Genomic DNA, 15,402 nt, shown 5'->3' with positions numbered 1-15,402 from the left:
ATTGGAGACACTAGTCTCATTTCTTTGATTTCCCTTTGTCTAGTAGAGTTTAATGCCACGTAATGTTTTACACCACTGATAGCCTTGTAGTTTGCTTTTTGGTGGTGATTTGTTTGCTAATCTTTAGTGTTGTTAATATGGACATAGTTATCAGAACTTTTAAAAAGGATATGTGTAAATAAAAACACTGGTATTGTACAACCAAATTTAGACTGTAGTAAATTCTACAGGATATATGAACAGTTGCTTCAATAAATTTTCAAGGAAAAAAAATGGGAGTGAGTACCTGTAGATTAAAAGAGCCAAGAGACACACCAACCAAATGCATTGTGTTTTGGAACTTGTTTGGATCTTGATTCAAATAAACAAACAAAAATTATTAGCCAATCAGGAAAATGTAAGCAGTGTATATTTAATGAATTAAGGAATTATTGTTAACTTTTAGGTGTAATGCTGGAATTATTGTGTCTAGTATTTTATTATATTTTTTACTGTCTATTTTTTAGAGGTACATGTTGAAAGAGGTGAATTGATATGCTATTTAGGAGTTCCTTCAAAATAATGCAACAGGTGAAGATGATTGGCCGTATTTGGTAATTGCTGAAGCTGTGCTCTGGACACCTGAGCATCCATTATATTTTTCTGTCTACTTTTGAGCCTGTTTGACACCTTCCACAAAAGAATGCATTGTTTAACGATGAATCCAAAGTAAATTGCATAATGCCTCATTTCAGGAAGGCCCCTATAGGGGACAGAAAGGGTCTTAGAAGTTATCTAGTCCAATCTTCACATTATCTTCCATTTCTTTTGAGAACAAAGTAAAGATGAGGCGATGGAGTTGGTGGATTGTTCTTTCCTCTCCTCTCTCAAGGTCTAGTTTCAAGCTAGATTAACCTCCAAAAGATTTCTAATCTGTCCTCAACTAAAGCTTGAAGTTTGGGGGTAGGAATGTAAAAGGAAATATGTCGATTGACAGCATTTAGACATCTTGTTTGATTTTTGGTCTTGATTTTGCTAATTAGTTACTTTGTGGTCAGGAGTTAGAACTTATACCTTTAATTCCCTGCCCACGTGATAATATTTTTGTTTTAGGGTACTTTCTGCTGTACGGGAAGTTCTCCGAGAGCTTACGTCACCACCAACAGTTACAGTAATTACCATATTGACGCTACTTGTTTTCAAAGCGTGCAAACTTGAGGTGCTGCGCCAGGACAATTTAGGGATTTTAGAGCTCAGACTTAAGTTATTATTTTTCTGTAATTTGACTTTTAAGCAGTGTCGACACTGAGACCTGAACGGAGCTAAATTTTTTTTTTTTAATCTTTACTGATATATTTCATAGGTTGTGTCTGGAGCATAAAGCAGGGAATACACCACACTCCTAGGAGAATTTAAGACAGCGGTTACTGCAGCAAGTGCGCCTGCGCAGTTGGTTCTCGGCCAATCGCCCGCCTTCCCCCGTCCGGCTAGCAGGGGGCGCTGTGAGGTACCGCATTAGTCGTCTCCCTAGGGCTCTGGAAAGAAGCGTGAAAGGGCGGGAGGCAAAGCAGGCTGAGGGGCGTTCTATCCTCGCCTGCCCTGGTCTCTATCACCCTTTGTCCTCCAGCCTTCCCGGGGCACTGGGCCTGCGGGCCTGGTTGCTAGGCGGAAGCGGGGCGCGGCGGCGGCCGCTGCGGCTGCCGGGGCGTTTGAAAAGCGGCTACGCAGGCGGCAAAAGGTCTTCAGGCGGCGGGCTCGCCTGTACCTGCAGCCCGGCTGGGTCGGGTGGCGGAGCGGCTTTTGTCTTGAGTTTAGGCAGGGTTAGGAGCTAGGCTGGCGGCCCGGGGCAGGGGAGCCGGGAGCGCTGCAGGCGGCGGGGGAACCGGGCCGCAGAGCTGGGTCCGGATGTCAGGGGCCAGGAGCGGGCGCTGGGGGCCCCGCCGGGGGTCGCGGGCTAGCCGAAACTCACCTGGCTCCCTCTTCCCGCCAGCAGACCCCGCCTGCGGGCCGCAGACTGCGACCATGGTCTCCAAGTCCGACCAACTACTCATCGTCGTATCCATCCTAGAAGGTGAGCGGCCCAAGACTTGGTTTTGCAACTACTGCTTCGTGAACTTTAACAGTGGTGTGAGAGCGAGGTTTTGTGAACCTTGAGAACTTTGTCATCTTTGTATTTGTGGTCCCCAAAGACTTGTTCAAAGTTGTATGGAGCGAGGTCTGTTAGGCAATTGATTTAAAACTCTCTCAAGGGTGTATGAGCGCTGTTAAGGATAGGTGGTATTTAGCGTGACTAGTCGTAGCCCCCGAGAATGTAGGAAAAAACGATTTCCATCAGAAGCAGCATGTCAGTGACTTTATGAGCTGAAAGTGCGCCTGGAAAGCACGTTCTGTTCAGCGACCTCCCGATAACACCGTTTGCAAGAATTTTCCTTTGAGTCGAATACATGTTTCCTGCAATTTCAGAGTATTGCGGAGGCCATTGCCGTTGTGAGTCTTGATGGAGTACTTAGAGGACTACCAGTTGATTAGAGGGTCTGTTATAGACACCTTGAAGTTTGTCGATTGACATTTGCTTATTGGAGACTCATTGAGTGCCAGGCACAGTGCGGTGAATGTTAAGTATAAAACAGTACTGGTTTTAAAAGCCAAGGGTATAACATGGAGAATGTGTCAACCAATAATTCATCAACTTGAGGAAGAGGGAATGACCACCTTTGGGGCAGCTGGGGGAAGTTTCCCAGAGAAGGTGACATTTATTTGGATCCTAAAGGACGATTATGAACTTGTCAGGTGAAAAAAGGAAGGAAGGGCATTCCAGGCAAAGGGAAGCGCAAAGAGCACTTAATGTATGGAAAAGCAAGGCATGTTCTGCCATTGCTTAAATTCAGTGTGGCGGGAGAGCAGACTACAGGAAAGTGGAGGGAGTAGGAGTTGATAGGTAAATAGAGGACAGGTTATGAATAACATTCAAGAAGGAGCCCTGTCGACTAGGTCAGAGGCATGGCCGGCTTCCCCTCACCCCACTTTTTGCAGGTGAGAGGAAAGTAAACATTATAAACCTAATTTTTGAGTTTTGGAACAGTAGAGTGACTAGAAGCCATCAAAGAATTGGGACATTTTTAACTGTTAGATTGCTGATTTTTTAAAGACAGAGGACTGAAATCTCATTTTGTTAACAAAAGCTTTTGGACTTAGAACTGTGCCCTATTTTTTGAGGAAATGGAATTATGAACCACTCTTTATAAGTATGTAGGATTTTGTCTACTTGGGAAGATGAAATGTGCAGGGCATGAAATGTGCAGGGCATGAAAGATGAAATGTTGGGATGTATTAAAAATATGTGATACGGGCTGTAAAAATAGATTTTGGAGGTGGATGGGGATGATGGCTGAAGCATCCTGAATGGTAAGTAAGCTCTAGGTAGTTGTCCATTTCAGGTGATTGGATAACCCAGGTCAATGTGGGCATGAGCACGGTGGGTGGAACACTGAAGAGGCCAGCAGGATAACCAGGGTAGAGGAAGATGAATATTTAGGAATGTTGTGGTGAGAAGTAAACATGTATATCTAGAGTGAATAGGCCTGGGAGGCTCCCGAAAGCCAAACAGTTTAATGTTCTAAATAATAGGGAGGCGGCACATATTCCTAAGTAGGATAAAGTTTTTTGCCAGTTTAGTAGCACTATGCAGGGAAGAGAGCCTGGAGTCAGAGATGTCAGTTGGGTGTTGCCACAAACATATCTAAAACTAGCCTATGGTCCTCCCTCCAAACTGTTCCTCACCTTGTGTTTGTATTTCTATTCATCATAACCATGCTGTTGTCTCAAGCCAAGAACCTGGGAGTCATCGTCTTCCTGGATTCCCTCTCCATCCCCAACTTCCAAATTGTCACCAAGTGTTATCGATTTTAATTTTAAAATAATAGCAAGTATAAACTTTAAATGAATGAGTTTCCATTGTGAGTGCCCTGTTGTGGGGCCCTCATCATCCACTTGATCTATTGTAATCTTTTCAGTAGTGTGTTTCATAAATGTTTTCTTTCTTTCTAGAAAACACCTATTGTCCATGTCACTACCCGGAGATACACTTTCTGAAATGCAAATCTAATTTTCTTAAAATCATGCAGTGTCCTCAAGGATAATGTCTATGCTTCTTAGAATAGCATATCCTTACGGTAGACCACTTGCATGCCTTTTCAGTCTCATCTTCCTCCTGTCATCTGTTCCCAGTCCTTAAACTATATTAAGCTGCTTGCAGTTTCTTGACTGCACTTCTAGAAGTGCCCATTATTCAAAAGAAAATGATTGGGTTTCTACCATTAGCAAAATTTGAGCTATGTACTAGATTTTAAGGATGAAAAAGATAGGATTTATGTACTCAAGGTATTCCTTATCTTTGAGACAAGGCAGGGCACGTGTTTATTTCACTCTGTAGCCTCTGTTCTTATGCTTATTGGACATTATAGTTATGATAGCTTGAAAAATGCAGGGTTTGCTTTTTTTTTGGCATGTGAAATTTATTTGGGGAACCTAATGATCTTTTAGAGCAGCTGTAAATGAGGTCCATAGAGAAACCTCTGTGAGTGCCGATTGGGAGAGTGCTAACTGGCCATGTGTGGCAACTTTTTTAACTAGGAAGTTTCAATGAGAGCCTCAGGTGAAACTCACAGGTTTGCAATCAAAGTCTTTCTGACCAGCTTAATTCCTAACTAAGCTTGTACCAGGGTAAGTAGCAGCAGGGATGTATTTACTTAGCAGTGGTTAAAACTTACTAAGAGCCCCCTCACCAGACCTATAAACTGGTTTTTCCTTAGTTCTTAAGCTTTCTATTTTAAGTTTGTTTCTTTCCATCAGACTTTCTGTTCCTTAAGGGAAAGTACTCTGTTTTACTCTTTTTGCCTCCCATAATCTGACATAATACCTGACTCTGAATATGCCTTCTGTAAACGGTGAAGAAAATGGGCTCAGGCAGTACAAATGAAACGATGTGTAAATAGAATATTCTAATATTTCTTGCAAATGTACGTCGTCCTTGAGAATAAAATGAATGAATACATGTGTTTATTTTTCTTTAGCTAATTTGCAAAGTTTTCTTAACTGTTAACAGAAAAATCAATATACAGGTAAATTTGTTTTTGCTAATTTGGTTATTTCCCAACTCTCCAGACTGTATTAAATACTATTATAGTAATATCTAAAATTAGTGTAATCAGTTTTTAACTTCTAAATATTGTGATTGTTCCTGCTCAAAGTGTGAAACAAAGACAACAGCATTGACATCACCTGTGATCTGTTAGAAATGCAGACTCTCAAGCCCACTTTAGACCTGCTGAACCAGTATCTACAGTTTTACAGGGTCTGCAGGTGATTAACATGCACTAATGTTTGAGAAGCACTAGTTTACAAATTATAGCTTTCAGTTTGCTTCATGTTTCTTATGAATTGAGTGTATATATGAACATGTGTTAGCGAGGTAGTTCATGGAATATATAAGTCAACCACGGTTAACATATATGCTAAAATATGTGCTAAATGATTATATTTGATTTTGTATACTTCTGATTAACCTGTATAGTCTTTTTTCTAGGTCGCCATTTCCCCAAACGTCCAAAGCATATGCTTGTAGTAGAAGCAAAGTTTGATGGAGAACAGTTGGCTACTGATCCTGTGAACCATACTGACCAGCCAGAATTTGCTACCGAGTTAGCCTGGGAAATTGACAGGAAAGCACTCCATCAGCACAGGTAACTATTATTTTCAATTTGTTCTGTTCTTTTTCAGGCTGTTATAAATTTATCTCATTAGATTATAGTAACAATGATAATATTTGTGGGCTGCTCTTTAATGTGCAAGAAAATTTTCAAGTACTTTGCAGCTATAATTCATTTAAGAATCAGAATGAACCCATGAAGTAGGTATTATTATTTACCCTATATTAGAGTTGAGAAAACTGAGCCCTAAAAGTAACTTGCCTTTAGTCAGTCAGCTGGATGGATAATGGTAGTGCAACTCCACAGCCTAAGCTTTTAGTCACTACACCTAGTCTTTTTTTTTGCTAATGTATAGGAGAATTGATATTCTATTCTACAAGTGCTATAATGATGCCTACTCAATATTAAATATGCTTTGGAACTCATTGTCATTTCAATCAATTCATTTTATATATATATTACTTGGTTTGTCAAGAATATATAGATATGCATATTAAGGACTCTTTCTAATTAATTTTCTACTTGAGTTTAAACATTTAAACACATTATTAGTATATAAAGCAGACTTAAAGTTATAGCCTCTTATTTATTTCATGAGCTCTGATGACCAGAACAGGCAAGAACACGGGTGCTTTTATTTTAAAAATGATTGAAAATGTGTTTCCTTCTGGGAAACATAATAACTTTAATATTTGCTCTTAGTACTAAATAAAATCAAAATGCAAAGTTAAAAAAATGAGAGCAAGGAGAAATTTTCTCCTATTGCTAGATCAGTTCATGGGTTTATTTGTAAGAGTATTAAATTCTTAGAAAGTATCAAAATTTTTTATTTTCTTTCAGTGATTTCTGGAATGTCTGCCTAGACAAAACTGATTGAGATATCAGTGCTTGTATTGATGCTTCTGTTTACAGTTCTGTTATTGCCCAGTGATACCACTCTGAATTTGTAGGCTAAGAAAATAACACAGATTGAACATATAAATGATGATTTTGTGCCAGGTGCAGGTCTCATAGCCATTACACTAGATAAAAGTGATGGTAAAAATCTAACTAGCTTACTGCAAGAGCCAGTGTAGGGGTTCAGAAGAACCCATGCTGTACTATTCAAGGTCATACTTACAGAACATTGTCATGTATTACATTAAATTATTGTTAATTAACTTTAATAGTTTATGATTTTATGGTATTTAATTTCTTAGTTTATTTCCATGTTTAGCTACAAAAGGAGTTGTAAGAATATCCGTATTTGTAGTTTTGTGTGTGTAATAGCATAAGAAAGTAAAGTTAATCTTAAGGGTTCACGGTAATTCTTGACTTTAAGAAAATTCTATACATTACAGAAGCTTGAGAAACATTGACCCAGATGACAGTCTCTTAGAGAGACTAAAATTTTTGATCTATTTTGTGTATTACTTAGTTGGTATAAAGATAAGTGGATATAATTAATAGTTATTGCCACTTGAAGAGTTTTTCAGAAAATATGGACTAGATATTGGTTATCCAACAAAATTATAGTTGTTTCGATAGTAGTAGGCAGCTTTTTCAAGGGTAATAGAAAGTTAGTTCAATATTAAGCAAAAACTATTTTATTTATCACATAAATTGTTGTTACAGGCTACAGCGTACTCCTATCAAACTTCAGTGTTTTGCCTTGGATCCTTTATCTTCAGCCAAAGAAACTATAGGTTACATTCTTCTAGACTTAAGAACTGCTCAAGAAACAAAGCAGGTACTGCCCTTTTGAAATTTGTTACTGCTTATGTTAGACAGTTGATTATTTTGCATGTATATCAGATTGATGGAAAGGACATGGAGTGCTGGACCTGATGGATCATGGGCTTCAGTTAATGTGGCAGTTCTTATGTTTTAGTTTATGAATTTAATATAGGAAATCCTGACTGTCTAATCATTGCTTTGACCTAGAACTATATTTCTCAAAGAAACTTTGCTTGAGCTTAAACCTATTATGTCCAGGTTGTTATTACATTGAGCTTAACTTAACATGTGTAACTCCTGAGCTTTGCTTTCAAGAGTGGTCCTCTTCTAGTGTTCCTTGCTTCAGCGAATGGTCACCACTCTCCTTCCAGTTATGCCTCTATAGCCACCCTTTCCAGTTGGGTTTTTTCCCTCTTGATCCATCTACTATTCAGTATTTTCCTTGCTGAACCTAAGACACCATCATTTCTTATGTTGGCTGTCATAGTAGCCTTCTAATTGGTTTCCTTGCTTCCTGATTCTTGCATTGGGTACATAGTAGTCAAAGTAAGTGAACTTATTGAAACCCACTGACTCTATGTAAATAGCAGCCCCACCCCCACACCAAAGTGGAGAAAAGAAAACAGAAAGGAAAAAAAACTCAGGGTCCTGATTCCTGTATTAGTGCTTTTTGTTATTAAAAATGTTTCTTATGCCTTTGAGTATCTTCTAGCCTTTTTGTACATTATTGACTTTAGACGTGGTTACTTTTAGGTTTTGTTAACGTCTTTGTTCTGTCACAATTTTAAGAAAATGAAGCAAAATTATAATCTCTTTTAAAGTTCTCTATTCTTGATTTGAATCTTAAATTGGAATTCTGTGAAGAAAAATTTATAACTAACATTTTGCTGCTGATAACAGTGATATTTGCAAATGAGCCAGCCAGCCTAGCCTAAATTTGGAATCGTTTAAAAGAAACTGAAATTTGGAAATGCTTTCAAAGAGGACTTGTTTATCTCTAGTCCTTGGGTACTCATCACCAATCTGTTTTTAGGTCCTAAGAAAAGGACTTCCTTCTTTAGTCTTAGACCCTAAACCAGGGGTCATGATTGTGCTCCTGATGTTTCTGTTAACCCAGCTTCTCCGCTATATCTTGTATGTCTATGTTTTTTTTTTTTTTTTTTTAGGCAAGGCAACTCTTTGTTGACCTCACAGATTGCAAGGACCTTGTCAGTTTACAATCCCTTATTTTTTTTAATTATTTTTTTTTATTTTTTACGCCTACAGCACCTGGTCTTCCTAGGTGGTCTTCCATCCAAGTACTAACCAGGTCCAACCCTGCTTAGCTTCCAAGATCAGACATTGTAAGCGTGTCTAGAAGACACTTCTGCTGCAGTAGCTTTGGTTACAGAGAAGGCGAATCCTCTTAGAAGGATATCTGAGAGGAGGTCATGCCTCTAAATATTCTTGGCATTCCTTTTCCCCTTCTCTTGTCCTTGATGACAGTTTATCATATTTGTGATCAAAGTTGAGAAATTACATTAATTACACAATTACATTAATTTTAGAAAAATAGTTGTCTTGCTTATTCTGTTTCTTAGCCAGATTATTTGAAGTTAGCTAGTAGAATATTTGAAATTAAAAATAATTTTAATTTTCTGTAAATAAATATAAACGAAAAATTCAGATTTATTTTTCCAAGTTATATAACAAAAATATAAAATCTGTGAGTTGATAAAAATATTTTTTCAGGCTTTTGCTTAAAATTAGAAAATATTTATCTTAAGTATAACAATAAACAAAAAAAGTTTGTCATAAGAAATACAACAAATTATGAATTTTTGCCTTAAAAAAAAACTTGGTTGTGGATCTTTTTAAACCTGTGGCCCAGTTATTCTTATTTTACCTTTCAAATGGAACTTGAATATAAAACAGTTTTTGGCTTTGATCAGTGTAAGCGCCAGTTACTATGCCTTTATACAACAGTGGTCAGAGTAAGAATGCTGTCTGTCTCCAGGTACTGAAATGGTACCCTTGCCGACCAGTGATTCCTGCACTAACGACACATGGTCCTGGGCCATAAGATTTTGAAGACTGGTTTGGGTACTAGAGTTTCTGAGATTACTCTGGGGGGAATATTCCGGTAACTTAGGATACTTCATTCTGTGATTAAGCCTTTATATTTTAATATCAGTCAAGTATGTTGTTCGGAATCTAGTACTCAACCATTAGGCTTTACTTATTATTTTGTTACTGTTATTAACACAAAACTTTTCTTTTCCTTATTTGCTGTAAACAGAACAAAACAAATGTGGCAGGCAAAAAATGTATAATAGAAAAAGTGAAAAATTTGGGGTTAGGGAAATGGATAATTGGTGTCTTTTTTGTTTAAGGAATAAAATGAGATTAGGGACATAAGAGTAAAGATGGAAAGAAATATATTGTGTTTTCTTCTCTTGACTATATGACCTCCTGAAGTATGGGAAAGGAAGCACAGAAGACATTCTAAACTTCTGCTTCAGGAGGAAATTCAGTTAGCTTCCTAAGCAGGATTAATTTCTTTTGAGGAAAATGTGAAAGAAAATATTGTAAAAGAGGGGAAAGTTCTGAGAAACTATAGGAAACACATTTAGAACCTTATAGAACATTTCCCATCACTGTTTAGTCCTTACTAACTACTAAAGTATTTTGTTGTTTCATTTTGTTGTTATTCTCCAGGCACCAAAATGGTACCAGTTGCTGAGTAATAAATACACCAAGTTCAAGTCTGAAATACAAATAAGCATTGCTTTGGAAACAGATTCAAAGGCACCAGCAGATAATTTTAAAGCGAAGGGAGCTCCCCCTCGAGATGGAAAAGGTTTGTACTTCATCTCTGAGAACATTCTCCGAGAAGTTGCATCTGTGGACTAGAACTTTTGGAAGGGTTGCTGGGTATTATAGTGAGGTATATGCAGGCATGTGAACTGATTTTACTGTAGTGTATCAGACAAATGTTTTGACATTGTTACATATACAGCATTTGTTGCTCTTAGCTTTTGTTTATAAAACTTAGAAATTGGGAAAAATTTTTCTTTGATATATAACTGAGCAAAGTAGAATTTTATATTGTTTTAAAAAATTACTTTTTGAAAATTTTCTTAAGATGACTGCAGGAAAGCCAAAAATGGTTATGCCGTTTTCTTATTATCTAGTTTAACAAAACCTTCATTTGTTTATTTCTTTTTAATAAACTTTTTTTTAGGGCAGTTTTAGGTTTGCAGAAAAATTGAAAGTATAGAATATTACCACATAACCCTGTCTTCACCAACTCCCTCATTATCAATATCCCTCACCAGAGGGGTACATTTGTTACCATTGATGAACCTACACTGACACATCATTATCAACCAAAGTCCATAGTTTATATTAGGGTTCATTCTCGGTGGTATATATTCTCTAGGTTTTTACAAATGTGTAATGACATATATTCACAATTGTAGTATCCTACAGAATAGTTTCACTATCCTAAAAATCCTCTTTGCGTTTTTTATTCATCCCTCCCTCTGCCAACCACTGATATTTTTATTGTCTCCATAGTTTTGTCTTTTCCAGAATATCATTGTTTATACTGTATGCAGCCTTTTCATATTGCTGCTTTCACTTAGCTTCTTCATAGCTCGATAGCTTATTCCTTTTTAGCACTGAATAATAATACATTGTCTGGATTACCAGAGTTTATTCAGTCACATACCAAAGAATGTCTTCGTTGCTTCTAAGTTTTGGCAATTAGGAATAAAGCTGTTATAAACATCCCTATGCAAGGGTTTGTGTGGGCATAAGTTTTCAGTTCATTTGGGTAAATACCAGAGTGTGATTGTTGGATCATATAGTAAGAGTATGTTTAGTTTCATAAGAAACTGCCAAACTATCTTCCAAAGTGAATGTACCATTATGTATTCCCACCAGCAATAAATGAGTTCCACATCCATGCTAGCATTTGGTGGTGTCAGTGCTTTGGATTTTGGCCATTCTAATAGGTGTGTAGTGGTATCCCATTGTTTTAATTGCAATTCTGTATGATATATGGTGTTAACATCTTTTCATATGCTTACTTGCCATCTGTATATCCTCTTTGGTGAGGTGTCTATTTAGGTCTTTTGCCCATTTTTCAGTTGGCTGTTTTGTTGTTGCATTTTAGGAGTCTTCATATATTTTGAGTAACTGTCCTTTAGGCAAATATTTTTTCCCAGTCTCTGACTTGTCTTTTATTCTCTTGACATTGTCTTTGGTAGAACAGAAGTTTTTTTTAAAATTTTAATGAAGTCCAGCTCATCAGTTATTTTATGGATCATGCCTATGACATTGTATCTAAAAAGTCATCACCATACCTAAGGTCATCCAGGTTTCTTCTGTCTTGTGTTCTAGGAGTCTTGTAGGTTTTTGTTTTATACTTAGGTCTATGATCCATTTTGAGTTAATTTTTGTAAAAGCTGTAAGGTCTGTGTCTAGATTCTTTTTTTTTTTTTTACATGTGGATGCCCAGTTTTCCAGCACCATTTGTTGAAAAGATTATCTTTGCTTCTTTGTATTACCTTTGTTCTTTTGTCAAAGATCATTTGACTATATGTGGGTCTACTGGGCTCTCTATTCTATTCCAGTGATTTGTGTGTCTGTTCGTTTGCCAGTACGACACTGTCTTGATTACTGTAGCTTTATAGAAAGTCTTGAATTTGGATAGTATCAGTCCTCCAACTTTTGTTGTTCTCCTTCAATATTGAGTTGGCTATTTTAGGTCCTTTGCTTCTCACATGAATTTGAGATCAGTTTGTCGATGTCCACGAAATAACTTGCTGGGATTTTGATTGGGATTACATTGAATCTATAGAACAAGTTGGGAAGAACTAACATCTTGACAACATTGAGTTGTCCTATTTATGATCATGGAATATCTCTCCATTTATTTAGTTCTTTGATTTTGTTCATCAGAGTTTTATTGTTTTCCTTATATAGATCTTGCACATATTTTTTTAGATTTATTCCTAAGTAATTGTTTATGTTTTGGGTGCTGATGTAAATTTTTTTTTTTTTAATTTTAAATTCCACTTGTTCATTACTGTAATGTAAGAAAGCAGTTGCTTTTATAACTTAACCTTGTATCCTGCAACTTTCATGTAATCTAGGACTTTTTTTTTTTTTTTTGAGTCTTTCCATAGATGAATATTCTACATAGTCATATTGCCTGCAGACAAAGACAATTTTATGTCTTCGTTTCCAGTATGCATGCTTTTTATTTCCTTTGCTTGTGTTAGGGCAGGGGTCCCCGACTCCCAGGCTGCAGACTGGTACTGGTCTGTGGCCTGTTAAGAACCAGGCCGCACATCAGGACGTGAGTTGGCAAGTGAGCGAAGCTTCATCTGTATTTGTAGCTGCTCCTCAGCACTAGCGTCACTGCCTCAGCTCCACCTCAGATCATCAGGCATCAAATTCTCATAGGAGCACTGGTCCCTGGTGCCAGAAACATTGGGGACCACTGTGTTAGTGCATTCACTAGGACTTCCTGTATGATATTGAAAAAGCTATGGTGAAAGGGGACCTCCTTGCCTTTTTCCTGATCTTATGGGAAAGCTTCTCACCATTAAGTATAATGTTTGGTGTAGGCTTTTGTAGATGTTCTTTGTCAAGTTGAGGAAGTCACAATCTATTTCTAGTTTGCTGAGAGTATTTTATCATGGGTGAGTAAAAAGCATTTGAATTTTGTCAAATGCTTTTTACATCTATTGATAAGATCATGTGGTTTTTTTTCTTTAGCTTATTGGTGTGACAGATTACATTAAGATTTTTGAATGTTGACCCAGGCTTACATACTTGGGATAAATCTCAGGTCATAGTGGCATGTATGTATTTTTTTTTTTATACATTGTCGAATTCAATCGGCTAATATTTTGTTGAGGATTTTTGCAGCTAAGTTAATGAGAGATAGATAGGTTTGTTTTTTTCTTGTAACGTCTTTGTCTCATTTTAATATTAGGGTAACGCTGGCCTCATAGAATGAGTTAGGAACTCTTCCCTCTGCTTCTGTTTTCTGAAAAAGATTGTAGAGAATTGGTATACAGCTGACCTTGAACAATGTGGGGTTAGATGATGATGATGATTTGGCCTTTTAGTATGTCTTGTAATTTTTTGTTGAAAGGTGCACATGATAAAATGGATACAAGGAAAATAGGCCTTTAGTAATATATTGGTAAGGTTTGGGAGGATAAGTGTTCTGTAGTCCTATCATTAAATCTTAGTCTTTTGGTGAGCCTGTGCCCCTGTACTGTTTGGGTTTGTCTGATATTAGATTTAGTTTATACATCTTTGGCAGGAATACCACAGAAGTGATGCTCTGTTTTTCTTATTTTCTTATTATCAAGTGGTACAAAATTTTGGTTTGTCCTATTATTGATGATGATCACTTTGATTAATTGCGTAAGGTGATGTGTATTATAAAATTATGAAAATATTCCTCACTAAACTTTCAATTCATTTCTTTATATTGTATAAGTATGGACTTAGAGTTTTCTTTTTTATTTATGAGTTACAATTTTTTAAATTATATTTATCCCAGATTTGGACAGTGGGAGTCCATTCAAGCTTCTTCGGTTTCTTTTAATTATCTCTATAATTCTTGAGCTTTTTCTTGTATTCTAGCATGAGAAAACAGTCCAAGTTCATCTTACTTTCCCTGTCTCAGCCTTGGATTCAGCCATTCCTTTAAGGACCCTTGCTTCTTTTAGTGAAGAATGATATTTAGAAGTCAGGCTCAAGTGCTAGGTATGCCAATTGCTACTGGCCTGTTGCTGCTTCCAAGCCCTTTCATTGAAGGAAGTGAGGGAATTTGTGCATACATGCATACACATATATACTCACACATACACATGAGTATATATATCTCTTTATCCATGCATTTATTGAACAGCATACATTCACTTCGACACCTTGAAATCCATCCAGTCCTGCACCACAAGATTTATCCTAGTGTTCTCCCTTTCCATACTTGTAACTCCCTTCTGTGACAGTGAGACCTGTCATAATTATTACTTTGACTTCTAAGCTCTGTGGACCTTTATTAAAGTCCTTAATTGTCAGATACTGTGCTAAGTATATTGCTTTAGTTATTTAATTTGATTTTTCTCATCAACATTAAGAGTGTTGCAGAAGAAAACATGGAGACCAAAGGAGATCATAGTTTCCCTATACAACTGGTAAAAGGCAGAACTGGAATTGGGCCCTAGGCCTATGTGACTCTAGAGTCTATGTCTTTTAGTATGCCTTGTAATTTTTATTATGCCATTATGCTATGTTTAGTCATTACTTCAATAAGCTTATTTCTTCTGGATTAACTTCTGAAAGAGTCAAGAATTGCTTGTGTATAAAACTTTGGTAAGCCCTGAGATGTTACTTTTCAGAAGTTTGTACTAGTCTATACTTACCAACATGGAGAGTGCTCACTTTTCTGCATTTTCTCTAATGCTGAATATTGTCTATTATTTTAGTTGTGTGTAGTCTTTTTTTCCTTAATCAATTTGAAAAACCCTTTCCCTCTCAGTTCTCTTCGTACTGAAGCTTATTTGTTTATGTAATTTCTTGTCTCAAAATTGTTTCATGGTTTTCCCTTATTCTTAGAAAACGCTCCAGATGTTTTAACATGGCATTCAAGAAGACTCTGATCTGGCTTCTGCTTATCCCTCCAGCCTCACCTTTCTACATGTCAGTCCTCCATCTATGACGCAGAACATCACACCTATTTCAGTCTCTAACCTTGTGCTTTCTCTTTCTTCTGAGTCTTTGTACATATTGTTTTTTCTGCCTTAGACACTCTTTTTCACTCCCTCATTCTCTTTTCAATCACCTTCTCTTTTTGGCCAAGTTTTGCTTTTTTTCAGTTCCCAGTTTAGATTCACTTCAGGAAACCTGTGATGCCTTTTTATGTGGTTTATTAAATTGAAGTTTTAAAAATATTATCTTATTTCAAAATATGGTTTTTATGTGCAGAAAG

The 15,402-nt window shown here is 36.9% G+C and overlaps 1 protein-coding gene across 4 annotated transcripts in view; it reads left to right on the top strand.

The window, feature by feature from the left end:
- The first annotated feature begins 1,568 nt into the window (after positions 1-1,568).
- The window catches only part of CEP120 (centrosomal protein 120), a 66,721-nt gene continuing 52,887 nt past the window's right edge, over positions 1,569-15,402 (top strand). The window contains exons 1-5 of one of the 4 annotated variants that reach the window (XM_039848560.1): positions 1,569-1,717; positions 1,973-2,050; positions 5,564-5,720; positions 7,302-7,416; positions 10,101-10,242. In XM_039848560.1, coding sequence (XP_039704494.1) covers positions 2,002-2,050; positions 5,564-5,720; positions 7,302-7,416; positions 10,101-10,242 — 463 coding nt within the window. In that variant the 5' untranslated portion in view covers positions 1,569-1,717; positions 1,973-2,001. Of the gene's footprint in view, positions 1,718-1,740; positions 1,760-1,801; positions 2,051-5,563; positions 5,721-7,301; positions 7,417-10,100; positions 10,243-15,402 lie in introns of those variants that run through there. The other 3 variants (XM_039848561.1, XM_039848562.1, XM_039848559.1) reach the window with 3 other exon arrangements.

This window comes from Pteropus medius, unplaced genomic scaffold (assembly GCF_902729225.1).
Source record: "Pteropus medius unplaced genomic scaffold, Ma_sr-lr_union100, whole genome shotgun sequence".
NCBI classification, from domain to species: domain Eukaryota; kingdom Metazoa; phylum Chordata; class Mammalia; order Chiroptera; family Pteropodidae; genus Pteropus; species Pteropus medius.
The sequence above is the reverse complement of the archived record's forward strand: the minus strand, read 5'-3'. Positions and strand labels throughout refer to the sequence as shown.